Here is a 13,619-nt window from a genome sequence, read left to right as displayed (position 1 = left end):
TTTCAGCTTACAGCAACACAGAGATAAGATTAAAATTTAAAGTGTGTGTCTTATTATTACTGTTTCTCATCAGTGAGATAATTAGCAAACATCATTTGTGTACCCAAGACCCTGTTTACCGATTTACACAGTGTATTAAAGAAACCATTCACCCATACATGATGTTTGTCCAACTGGATGATCTTCACGGATGAACACAACTTTTATGAATTTTTAAGTCAAATTTTGGCTTTTTATGTTTCTAGTAAACTCATTTACAATTTGAAGTTCATAAAATTTGTATTCATCTGTGAAGATTAACTTGTACAAAACGTATTTGTCTTTAACTTGATTAAATTGATGCAACACAGCAATTTTTTGTGAATAACACATCATATTTTGGTCTGTTCTTCACACAAATCTGGCATGAAGCTTCAGAATACACAAAGTAGTGCACTACATATACATTATGCTGCTTTTATGCTGGTCTTTTTTGGCCTTTTTGAAGCTTGATAACAGTGGCGTCTCGTGACTGCTCATCCGAGGGGCGCAAATTCAAAATATGTGTTTGGAGTGTCATGTGTGTTGCTCGTGTTTTCAAAATATTTGTTTGTTGCGTCGTGTAAACCATGTGCATCACATGTTTTGTCAAAATAAATGCCTGCTGCACACGCGCATTTCAGGGTTTCCCACAGAAAATTTGTTATTTAAGGTGGTAGGGTTTGGTGAGTGGGCGGGGCAGAGGGCGTATCAATCAAAGGGGCGGGGCATATGCGTCATGATGAAAATTAAAATATTTTTATTTAAACACTTAAACTTAAGTTAAAACTAAAACTTAATTTTGAAGAAACTATGACAGAAAATGAACACATACTAGATTATTAATGAATTAAATGTTTTTACCTCTAATGGGAATAGCTGCGTGATGAAGTGAAACTAAAGGGTTAATAAACACAAACTGAAGCAGATGTTGTAGAACAGTGGTTCTCAAACTTTTTCAGCGTGCGGCCACCCTTGTGTATGGCGCAGTCCTTCGCGGCTCCCCCCAAAGAAAATTTATGACAAGAACTATTGTAAAACTCAACTTTTAATTCAACAAAACATATTTAATGATACGAAGTAGTGCTGTTGATTAGTAGTCTTATTTTTTTAGGTTTAATTGCACAGAATTCATGATAAATTAATTTATTTGATAAAATGTCATAAAACTGGGGCCCCCCTGGCACCATCTTGCGGCCCCCCTGGGGGCCCCGGCTCCCAGTTTGAGAACCACTGTTGTAGAACGTCTGGCGAACGATGATAGATGGCGCAAAAAAAATTGAAAACTGATTATTTCCCACTATTAATTACATTATCTTAAAGAAGTGTAACTACTATAGCATGTAAATAATGCACATAAATAAAGTGAGCAAGAGCGCTCAACAATTATATCTAATCAACAGGCACGTAAACCCTAGTTAGCAGGTTGCTTAAACAACAAAATTACCAACTAACTTACTTTAAATTTGCAAGAACTATAGACGAATACAATAACAGGCTTAAATAACCCCAAAACATAAGTCCACTTACAGTTCCCACGGACACGTGTTTTATCAACTGGCTATACTCCAGACATGACGGACCACTTTTTTATGTCATTTCGGCCATGTGGCGCGTGTGCACTGCGCTATTCTCCAAGATGTTTTATCAACTGGCTAGTTATTGTCCAAACAGTGACGGTCCAGATCACGTCTTCATTTCGGTCGTGTGGCACAGTCTCTGCTCGCGGTGTGAAGCGTGTACGTGCTATTCTCCGAGATGCACTTGACGGCCTTTTGTGCAGCAAAATGTTTTTTTTTTTTTGGACAACCTAGTTAAGCCGGTAGGGTTTCCAAGCTTAGGCGGGCCGCCTGAACTGAAATGTGCTGCGGGAAACTCTGCGTTAATGATAAAAGAGACGCTCATGTTCACAAAATACACACAAGACACTCCCTTAACACTAAACTCTGATTACACATGACATTATGTGAGTATCTGGCAAACGCTAGCGTCTCTTTTATCATAAACCCTTTGGATGTGTCTGCAGCATGCATTTATTTTTGACGGGACACATGATGCACACAGGTTCACTCGACGCGCCAAACATATATTTTGAAATGACAAACCACACACATGATGGGCTACATACATGTTGTGACGAACTTCGCATCGTGCGCCTTTGAAAAAAGAAATCACCGGCCCCACTGCTTGATAATACAGTACAAGCTTATACCATTAATACTGTATTGTGTTTAAACAGGACCTTGTTCAGTAAGACCCAACCACTCTATTCTTGAGTCTATGAAGGTCCACAGTCAGTCATCTCATTTAAGCATGTCAGATACAATTCATTTAAATGCACCTGGAGCTGGTTATAAATTTTCACAATATGTTTTCGCAATATGATTTCATCTCGCTCACAGGAAGTGATTAAAGCTGAAAATGTTAATGTGTGACTGACACATGAGCTGAGAAATGATGAAAGCAGGGCGTGGTTTGTTATACACGTATGAATATGTGCTGCTTTCAGCTGCAGTGTTTCCACAATTTCTTAAACTATGTCCTGTTCAATAAATATACAAATATATCCTTACGTATTATTTTTCTAAAAGTGAAAGTGAATATCAGAGAGGTAGAGAGAGAGAGATTTACAAGAATGGAATTGGATTTGTTGGAACCTCCACAGGTGGAAGGAAATAAAGGGGTGGTTCATTGTGAGGGGCAGAATTTGTAATCTAATGAACCTTGCAAGATTTTTGTGTATCCCACATTGTGACCCATGCTGCTGCTTTTGATAGCAAAAGAAAGGAGTATGAGAGGCTGAATGTAGGGGTGGGCGATATGGTGAAAATCTCATGGTTTAGGCAAAGTCGCAATTTTACGATTTTAACACAATTCTTTTTTCTTGTTGCATGTGCGAGAAAATATTGAGACCGGACACTCCACTACAAACAATTACACAAAGAAAATAGACAGCATATGCACAAACACTATCGTTTCCTTTTCTTTTATTTTCAATTCTTCCAAGAACAGAAAGCTGTGGAGCATTTTTGTCACCATAATGTTTGATTCCTGTTCTTTGTTTTCTTGATGTTTGTACTAAACTTTGTTTGCAATGGTGGATCGGCTACTTTTCTTCACTTATCCTAATTTTTTAATGTACTGTAAATGTTGCAAATCAGTGCTGGTTGAGTAATAATTTGAGTAAGAAAAAGGTATACCTGGCCCTTATCTCGACTTCATGTACCGCGCCCCTTGTCGCGTACTTGTTGTAGGCACGAATCACGATACAATGATTTTTCAGAAAAAGTGGATCGTGGAGACATTTTAATCGTCATTTAATCAAAATATCGCACACCCCTAGCTGACTGTAATCCATTACAGATGTACAGTGTGGTTTTTTAATACTCTAATAGCTGGCATGTTAAAATCTGGTGAAGAAAACTCAAATCCAGCAAATGTCCTGTATTATTTTCAAAGGTCCACATGGAATCAAAATTGCGGTTTATAGGTTTTTAGTATGAATATGTCAGCCTTAATGGTATCTTTTAAATAGTGTAAAATTCACATTTGAAATGTATAAGCATTAAAAACATACAGTCAACCTTATGACATCATTCTGCACTTCAGCTTCTCATTAGATTCCATTACATTACATTTATTCATTTGGCAAATGCTTTCATCCAAAGTGACTTCAGTCATCGTTCATCCACAGTGCATTCAGTACTTCAAAAAATCATTATGTGTGCTCCCTTGGACCAAACTCATGCTTATTATTTGCATTGCTAACACAATCCTGTACCAATTGAGCTACATACATTGTATTATTCCTCCGAGCAAACGCCACTTTAAGGCACTTTAGTGGGTCTTAAAGGAATCAGATGTCATGGGAGAGAGAACTATACTGTTTCATATAGATTTAACAGCAGACATGCACAATCAAACCAACATTATGGCCATATCATATGTTGTTTTTATTTAATTAATTCATTCATTTTTAGTTAATTTAGCAGGAATCATGTAAAACATGTATTGTACACATGTGGCTCAGACTAAAATGGGACTAGGCACAGGTGTTGCGACATGAGTTTGCATACGGTTCTGTTGTAACACATGACTTCAAACAAACCCAGAGACAAAGCAAGACAGCATTTGCATTTTGTTTTCCAATCCTTTGACGGGGAAGATCTCACAGGTTGCTTTATTAAACAAGGTCTATTCCTGGTATATAAAACCATTCATGTTTTATCCCCCTCATATTTGGTAAGCTGAGTGCAGGTGGACAGCTATAGTATATTATGTCCGAGGATTCATGCTATGTCTAACTAGCCTAGCATTTTCCTTCAACACAACTCTCAGGACACTGTGTCAGGCTGACCAAGCTCTTAGGCTTTCAGATAATTCTGCTATTTGATATCCTGTGGTGGGCGAGTGCTGTTTATTACCTGTACAGATGAAAGCCTGACATCGTGTTGAGGTCTCCTGATCGAACCTTGCTCTCTTATCATCTATAAACAGGTTCAGAGACTGTGGAAGAAGAAGCCAATGGAGACACATAACTGCTGAGGTACTAGTGCTCCCTCTCTTTATTCTCCTCCTCTCCTTACGGAAAACCAGAGATGAGCTCAGAGGAGAAAAGCTCCATCATGTCCCAGAAGATCTCATCTCCTTCTCACAGCAACAGCAGTTCTTCATCCAAACAGGAAAGCAGACAGGTGAGTGTGTTTGTCTGCCTTCTGCACTCACATTTGTGACTCATAATCTAATAATGAGGTGCATCAAAGTTTGATTTAACTCATTGATTAAAATCTTTGGCATGGTCCTACACTGTCTGTCAATTTTAAAGACACCAAGGTTATATCTTCGCAGAATGATCTTTACATTATATAAGATGATTTTATGTAAAAAAAAAAACTCTAAATCACAAAAAAGACTTTTTAGCTTGATTTTCACTGACTGAGTCACAGTTTTGTTGACAAGCATGTTTACACTTGTTTTTCCTTTACATGGACAACATCCAGATTTATTTTAATACTAAGTGTTAACGGGCCTTTCATTCAAGGATGGACTCAAGCCATATCTAGGGAGCCAAATATCATAGAGACATGGTTGTGGGCCTATGAGCAACAACACCCTACCATTGTGGTTACAGATTTTGCAATTGCCAGCACTACTTGCTTTTCTTTCAGAAATGTAACGTTTAGCTTATTAGCACAAAGCACTCAAAAGGGGGTTTCTATTAAATACTTGTGTGTAAAGAAGACATACACACAATTACTGTTTTTAATGTGCAAAGCAAGTGAAGGCAGCAAGGTGATTAAAATGTGATTTGGATATCGTCTGACATATGCATTTAAAACTTAAATTAAACGATCTGTAATGTATGCATATAAATTTGACCTGTTAATATAAAAAGGTCATGTAGATCCTATAAATATAATTAACAGATTTTAGGTTGGAAGCTTCACTTTACTTCTTTTGATGCTTTAGACTGAGTAATGTTTTTAACATAATCTCTCTAAATTTCAATATATTTTGGTAATGTTCTCAATGCAGATTAAACATTATGCAACATAACAGATGAAAGCAGTTGACTCTACAAAATGTTTTTGCACAGGAAACTGAAATGTCTTTATTCTTTATCTTTCTCACCCGCTTCACTGTCTTGACAGTTTTAATCTTTCTCCTCTTAGTCACATGACTGTGGGAAACAGAGCATCACAGACTGCCACATTGACTGCCATTCATAAAACACTTCCTATAGCACTATTGTGAATTAATAAGTGGGAAACTGCTATAATCATTGTTTCTCACATCTTACAGACGTGGCCTGTTGCTGTGTTATGTTGTGTGGTTCTTTAAAATTTAAATCTTTACTGCATATCCATTTTACTTTATGCACAATCTTAGAAAGGATGTGTTAATTTTTTACACATCTTTGTGCATTAAGCTTTTAACACATTATGTGTCATTTTAACACATTATGTGCCATTTTGTGTTGATTTTGTGTTAATATATAACAAAAAAATGTGTTGTTTCAATAATAACACAGAGATGGGTGGATTCTGGGACAAGTATAAATGTATATGCATGCAGCAATAATATACATCTGTACGCAACCTGTGTGTATATGCACACCAGTATGTGTGAGTATTCATATGGTTTTAGCATATGGAGGGTGGATGGGCGTTTTTTCCCTTAGCTGAACAGGTTGACCTGATTATGTGACTCTAATCTCATCCTTTGGTGGCGTTATAAAGCTCATATGGTGAGATGTGATTCACTATCCGGATGGCAGAATGGAATTATAATAGTGTTTAGACTATGAAGAAAAGATGGTTGAAATGACACCCAGTGATCTGTTGCCCACATAATAGTGTGCACAAATATGGAGATGAGGGTATGGGACAGGATGGCAGTTTTTTTACTGGCCCTTCACGATGTATTGTCACCACAGTGGACACTAGTTGACTATTTGGTGAGTCACCTTGAAGAACAGATTTTGTGTTAAAAATATAATGGAACTCAGTGCTGGGGTCTTGAGCTTTTTAACTTGAAACGCTGTTTTAATGCCACAGGAGGCTCAAATACACAGCTTGATACTGTCTGCATGATAGCAGGTGAATGGCGGCAATGCTTTAAAGAGGCTGAATATAAGGTTGCAACTTCTTAGAGAGGCTTTTAGTAGACAGCTAAAGCATGCCTCTAAAAAAAGTAGCAAAAGTTGTAAGTACCAGAAAACTAGTGAGCATTATTGACTAGTTTGTGGGTGGACTATTATTCAACTGGAACATACAGTATTCATACAGTAGTATCGTCCTTTACACATTATAGTTTCCACACCCTCAAAATGGATTTGACAGGTATGCCTTTTGTGGTGATGGGGATATGCATTTTTATATTAAAAGCTAAAACCCGTTGTTTTTTTTTTGTTTGTTTTTTGCTAGAGTGGTCATATTGACCTTTGCAATCTCCCTTATAACAATAGCAGTGACGCATCTTTGGAAATATTAAAGGATTACTCCACTTTCTTAAAAAAAAAATCAATTTTTTTAATAATTTACTCACCCCCATATCATCCAAAATGTTGATGTTTTTTTTTGTTCAGTCGAGAAGAAATTAAATTTTTTAAGAAATACATTCCATGATTTTTCTCAATTTAATAGACTTAATTGGATCCCAACAGTTTCAATGCAGTTTAAAATTGCAGTTTCAACGCAGCTTCAAAGGGCTCAAAACGATCACAAACGAGGCATAAGGTTCTTATCTAGCAAAACGATTGTCATTTTCGTCAAGAAAATAGAAATATGTACTTTTAAACCACAACTTCTCGTCTTGCACTAGCTGTGTGATGTGCCAGCGCGACCTCGCGTAATTGGTAATGATGTTCACACATGACGTATGCAAAACTATGCCCCAGTGTTTACAAGTGTGGAGAAAGCGGACCGTTCTAACGTTGTTGTATGTCGAATGATACTTATTAATGTCTTTGTGTCAGTTTATTGTTTAAAATGGTTTCACGGCTGGTGCAAGACAAGAAGTTGTGGTTTAAAAGTGCACATTTTTTCTTTTTCTTGCCGAAAAATAAAAATCGTTTTGCTAGATAAGACCCTTATGCCTTGTTTGGGATCGTTAAGACCCCTTTGAAACTGTAAACTGTTGAGGTCCAAGAAAGTCTATTAAATTGAGAAAAATACTAGAATGTTTCCTTAAAAACAAATTTAATTTCTTCTTGACTGAACAAAGAAAGATATCAACATTTTGGATGACATGGGGGTGAGTAAATTATATTAATTTTTTTAAAGAAAGTAGAGTAAGCCTTTAAATATCTTTGGAGCATCTTAGGGGCTATTTACACCTGGTCACTTCTTGGTTTTCTCTGATCGGATAGCTATCCAAACGTAAAAAGACCAGGTGTAAATGCCCTCCGAAACGTTTTTGAGGCGAATTTAAATCCTATCGCTCAAACCACTTCAGGAGGTGGTGTGGGACACATAACTCAGCGCATAACTCCTCCCAAACGTAATCACGTCACTCTGAAGTTAGCCGGCAAATAGGCAAACAAAGAAAGACGACACGCTTATTGCATTTTATTACACGGCTCTCTGGAATGCTTGATTCTGATTGGTCAGTTGAGACATTTGCAGGTTCGTTCTTTTCAAATAATAACCGCTCCAAAGTAATAACGCATAGCAGGTACTACTTGTATGTTTTAAATCCCTCCGCGCCAACAAAGATTACTGTTTGGCGCCATCTTGTGACAAACACTGGACAACCACAATTAAGAAGTTTGACATTCATTTTAACATGTACGGAAAAAACAAAACATTTAAACAGTGGATAGAAGAACGAACAACGACAAGACACAGAGAGCTTACTGAGACTGAACATGACAAAATAGAGCATGACAGCTACGAAGCCAACACTCAAAAAAAATACAGAATGGGCATTAAAACTTCTCAAAGACTGGCTAAAAGAGAAAAAAATGGAGACATACAAGTATGAAGCAGAGGATCTTAATAAGGTATTACGATCATTTTATGCATCTGTGCAAAGTTTCGCGGAAGGATAAAAATGTTAATTTAAAACAAATATGCTCAATAAAATGTTTCAAATTCATATTCATGTCCAGTTTTTTTCTCATGTGGCAAGTAGCCGTGTAATAAGCGGGATAATGAAGAGTAGAGGCAGCCGGTAGTTATCGGGAAATAAGCCCCGACAGTGTGATCAGGACCCGACGCGAAGCGGAGTTTATAAATGACTCATCGTGCACTTCATTTTTTATTTATAGACGGTTTTATCGGACCCACGTGATACACGTCTGGATCCGAACTTTACCTCCAGTTTCGTTTTTTTTTTATGGTCTGACTAGTTGCTAAACTGATCTCTTGAACAAATGCCTCGTCGAAAATAACAAATGTTTTGGTTTCCTAGGTAATCTATGTGTTGTTTTTTGCTTGTTATATAAATAAACTACGTTTAAATAACTTTGTTGTTATTTATTCTTAGTGGAGTTTACCGGAAGTTACATGCGGAACGCGACAGCAGCTTGTTTATGTTGTTACTGCTGAAATGGTCTATATGCCCTCATAATCAGAAACATCCTCCCCTCCATAAAAATGTCTTCTCTTAACTTTTTGTCGAGGAAAGGCACAAGATGGGGCTATTAATGACTTTTTATCTGGATGAATGTCCTGCCCTACATTTTTTCTTATTTCAGAAGCCATTTTACTCGGATGTACGTCACAATACGGAAGTCAATTGCTACTTCCGTTTCTTGGTGACTTTAATATTATATGGTTTGTACAAGATATTACGCAGTTTAAAATGAACAAACTATAAGCAGAAGTGGCTATTTGAGTGGTTGGTTAATCACTCAGGCTGTTTTGATGTCATATTTCAGTATCATTGTGAAGGTTGTGTTTGCTTTAGCAGTTGTGTAAGATGGGCTGGATTTATTAGTCTCACTCACTGTCACTGATTCATGTTTGGCCTTGTCATTGGCTGTAAGTATAAGTCTGTATGAAAATTGTCCTTGATGCAGTCATTTGCTGAGAGTGTGCTGAAGCAAGTCTTGCCTTAAGGAAAACACACGGTTTGCAGAGAATAGAGGCAAACGTCCTTTTATTTCAGTTACATTTATGCATTTGACAGACTCCATGAGACAAAAAAATCTAGAAATTTTAAAAGTAACTATTCCTTTATTTGTGTAATGTTTATAATACAACGATGCTTAATGTATGTCTCTACAGGACAGCTGGGAGATCGTGGAGGGCTTGCGCGGTGGTCTGTCTATCGTGCAGGAGCCAGAGAGTCTAGCGGACTACATGCTGAAGAAAAGAAAATGGCCTATGAAAGGTTGGCACAAGGTACAGTATGGAAAACAGTTATGCATCAAGCACTTGACTGTGCTCCTAAAATGCTCATCCCCATTTTTGTCCGTTTGATCTATGCTGTACATGTATTTTTATTTGTACAGTCCACATTTCATTTCAAGTGTTTAAAAGAAGTCTAGTCATGGGATTAATTATGATATGCAGAAGTGTGTGTCATAGGAGCACATCACAGGCGTGTTGACCTGCCTGACACACTGCGTCACACACCAGAGACTCTGGGGCTTCGACTAATTGAAGCGCATGATGAATGATCTTCCTCTGCAGTGACAATACATCTCTCTGTTGAATTAACACACATGGACACTTGAGCAGACACAAACACATCTTCAGACACAACCTCTGTCAGGCTGTGAATTAACTACTGTCAAACTATAGCTGGTCAAGCATCTGCTCATATTATAAAGGGATAGTTCATAAAAAATAGAAAATTACCCCATGATTTACTCACCTTAATGCCATCTGTGTATATGACAGCCGAACACATTTAGTGTGATATTAAATAATATCCTAGCTTTGTAATGGCATTGAATAGTGGCCTTTTTCTAAGCCCATTTGTGTTGAAAACCACTAAGTTACTTTCATACTAGAAATGTAGTTAAATAGGCTTTATGCCCAGCTGCACTACTTCCTGAACTTCAGCCAGCTCCTTGTTTCCTGTCTGCCATTATTGGACAAACTGTTTCTGATTATTGTTGTTGTGACTACTGAGGTCAGGCACACCTGGATTAATCAGTTTGTCCAATAATGGCAGACAGAAAACAAAGAGCTGGCTGAAGTGCAGGAAGTAGTGCAGCTGGGCATAAAGCCTATTAATAGCTTTGCTTGGTGTTTCCCTACACGGCAAATGGGTTTACAGGTATGTTTCCACTTTCTTCTTCCACCATGGTAGAAAAATACTGTAGATAAATAGACAAAGTGAATTCAAGAATAGAAAGAAAAGTGGTATAGTGATACACAGGGTCTCATACATCAAGTGTGCTAGCTTCCCTTGAGTGTGCATTCATCATCACAAAGTAAATTTGACCCAAGTTTTTTCATTGTTTTTCTGTCCTCACAGAGGTTCTTCTACTTAGAAAAGGGCATTCTGAAGTACTCCAAATCCCCAACAGATGTAAGTCTAAAAGTTTATAACACACACACACAGTCACTCACTCAGTCCATTTAAGCACTCAGGACTTTTAGAGGTCAGCGTTTCATAATGTAAGTTCTGACCATCACTCCTCTCTCATTAGATATTTCCTTCTGGTACAGTAAAAGCCCGCAGCTATGGGAATGTTAGATCAATGCAGTTTCCCCAGGGTTTGAAAGCATTATGTCGAGCCGTTAGTTTGTGAATCTAACACTGTAAATCTGAAACTGTTGTACTGATAGTCGACATTTAATTTTGTTTAAAGGCAATATTTAACGTTTCATATATGTTAAGTTTTTTCAATCTAATTTTTTAGGTTGAGATATATAAATATATAAAATATATAGATTGCATATAGATTAGAGATCGACCGATACTCATTTTTTAAAACCGATACCGATAACAAATATTTGGTTGCTTATGTGCCCGATAACCGATATGCTGAACCAATTTTTATTTACTGTTATACTTCTGTTTTTGACATAATTAGTACAACACTACTGAACTGAACACTAACAATAATAATCATCATCATAATCACTCTCTCTTTGCATACAAAGTAATAAAAAGGGGGGTCTGAAAGAGTGAGGAATAACATTAATTTAATGAATAATGTAGAAACTATATTCCATGGACATGGACCATTCCAAAAACCCCTATCATTTCGTCAGAAATGGACTATCCAAAGTTCGCGCTGCGGTTGCCAGGTAACGGAGCGGGAGAGAGAAGAGTATAGCGGAGTTGACTAAAACAGGTGGATTAAGTGCCTTTCTTGAGATATCATTGTCTTGACCAGCAACCTGTAGCCTTCAGCAATCCAACCAGTAGTTAGCAAAGAGATTTTACAAATAATATCACTGACTGGAACTACATGCAGGAAAGTAACAAACAAAATGGCTTTTATATCATTGAATTTCTTAACTGGTAATGTTATTTGATGTCAGAATAATTAATATTTTGTTGTCATAGCTTATGAAATTGCTGTTGACAGCGCTGTTCATCTATGCATTTACTGTATCACGCATTAACTTTATCAAACTGTGACCGCTTGCAGAGGTAATAAATAATTAATTAATATCCACAGACATTTATTTAGATATTTTAGCAAAATAATGTTTATTTGGTAAATGTTAATATAACTTAGGGTAAATCTTGTTAAAAGCTAGCTATGTGGTGGCTGTGCTTCAGCCTTTAACCCTGGTTGAACAGCAATATGGACGTGATTTTACGATGCTAATGATAAGCATAAATAAATGAAAAACTAATTTAATTTAGCGTTTTTAATTCCACCAAGCATTAATTCATGGCTGTTTTATTCATGCAAAGCTACGTCGTTATTGGGACCGGGTTTTATGGATCAGCGTGACTCTGTGAGTTCGTCTCTAGGACAAGCTGCAATAAATCCACTTATTTTACATAACATACATTAATGCACAAATAAGATGTGTTATAAATGCCTGCAAATATGCGAAGTAAGTATCCTCAAAGACCTTTTAATGAAGTCGCGTCACTCCGCCTTCATATTTGCTGTGCACGCTGCTGCTGCTGTGAGCTCTTCTCCTCAGATGCGTCCAGCGCGCAAATTCTCAATTCTCTCGTTTATCGGTCAATCCGATATAACAAAACCGATATCCGATCATCGGAAAATGCTCAAATATCGGGGAAAATATCGGAAAACAGATATATCGGTCGATCTCTAATATAGATTAGCTTAACCAGTGGCATGGGTTTGGGGTGTGCCTATATGGTTGACCAACCAGTTGGAGACAGGAGCATACCTGTCAACATAAAGGAAATTTCCCAAACCCGAACACATTACCCCAACCCTCCCGTTTTCACTACTACGCAAGGGAATGGAGGGGAATACCCTATATCATATCTTTGTATGGCAAGAGACTTTGTACACATGGGTGGCAGACGTCACTTTCCTTAACACCTTCTGAGATAGGCAGTAAAGTACAAACAGCAGTGTTTTCCAACACAATAAGTTATAAAAAATGCACACACAAAAAATGTGCGCAGGGAGTGAGCTGATGACGGCTCGTCATCCTCCACCCTCTCTCGGGAAGTCTTTCTTCTTCTTCGACCACTGTTCTTCTTCGTCATGTTTTATTGGCGGGTGTCGTTTGAGTGATATGTTACAGATATACTGCAACGTGCTTTACCGGAGATGAATGCAACAAACATCAAATACGGCCAGTGGGATTTCTTTATGGAAAGATTAAAAATATGGGAGAAATATGGGAATTTATTAAAATTGGCGGAATAAAATGGTAAAATATTGGAGAATCTCGGGAAAAACAGGAGGCTTGACAGGTTTGGTAAACCGATTTAAACCAGTTTTTTGCAAATGTATTTTGTCTAGGGCTGTCAACGCGTTAATAGCGTAAATTCATTTTAATGACATAAATTTTATTACTGTGTTTTATGACCCAATTTATGACCCTTGGCCTAGCCTGTTGTTGGATAAATTAAGATGCAATTTTAGACAGTAAATGGCCATCAAACGTTGAAAATGATTTTTATTTGTATGTTTCTGAGAGGTGTACGGTCCTAAATGCTTAACTAATACAAATGATGTGTGTCTATCCACTTGC

General features: G+C 37.3%; 1 protein-coding gene across 3 annotated transcripts in view; it reads left to right on the top strand.

Annotated features, from left to right (window-relative positions):
* osbpl3b (oxysterol binding protein-like 3b) overlaps positions 1 to 13,619 on the top strand; it is a 75,743-nt gene that overhangs the window by 33,281 nt on the left and 28,843 nt on the right. For all 3 annotated transcript variants that reach the window (XM_073871940.1, XM_073871942.1, XM_073871941.1), the window contains exons 2-4: positions 4,516 to 4,712; positions 9,750 to 9,866; positions 10,951 to 11,004. In XM_073871940.1, the coding sequence (XP_073728041.1) occupies positions 4,617 to 4,712; positions 9,750 to 9,866; positions 10,951 to 11,004 (267 nt within the window). In that variant the 5' untranslated portion in view covers positions 4,516 to 4,616. The remainder of the gene's footprint in view (positions 1 to 4,515; positions 4,713 to 9,749; positions 9,867 to 10,950; positions 11,005 to 13,619) is intronic.

The sequence above is a fragment of the Misgurnus anguillicaudatus genome, chromosome 10, assembly GCF_027580225.2.
Source record: "Misgurnus anguillicaudatus chromosome 10, ASM2758022v2, whole genome shotgun sequence".
Taxonomy (NCBI): domain Eukaryota; kingdom Metazoa; phylum Chordata; class Actinopteri; order Cypriniformes; family Cobitidae; genus Misgurnus; species Misgurnus anguillicaudatus.
Note: the sequence above shows the minus strand (reverse complement) of the source record. Positions and strands in the feature narration are given on the sequence as shown.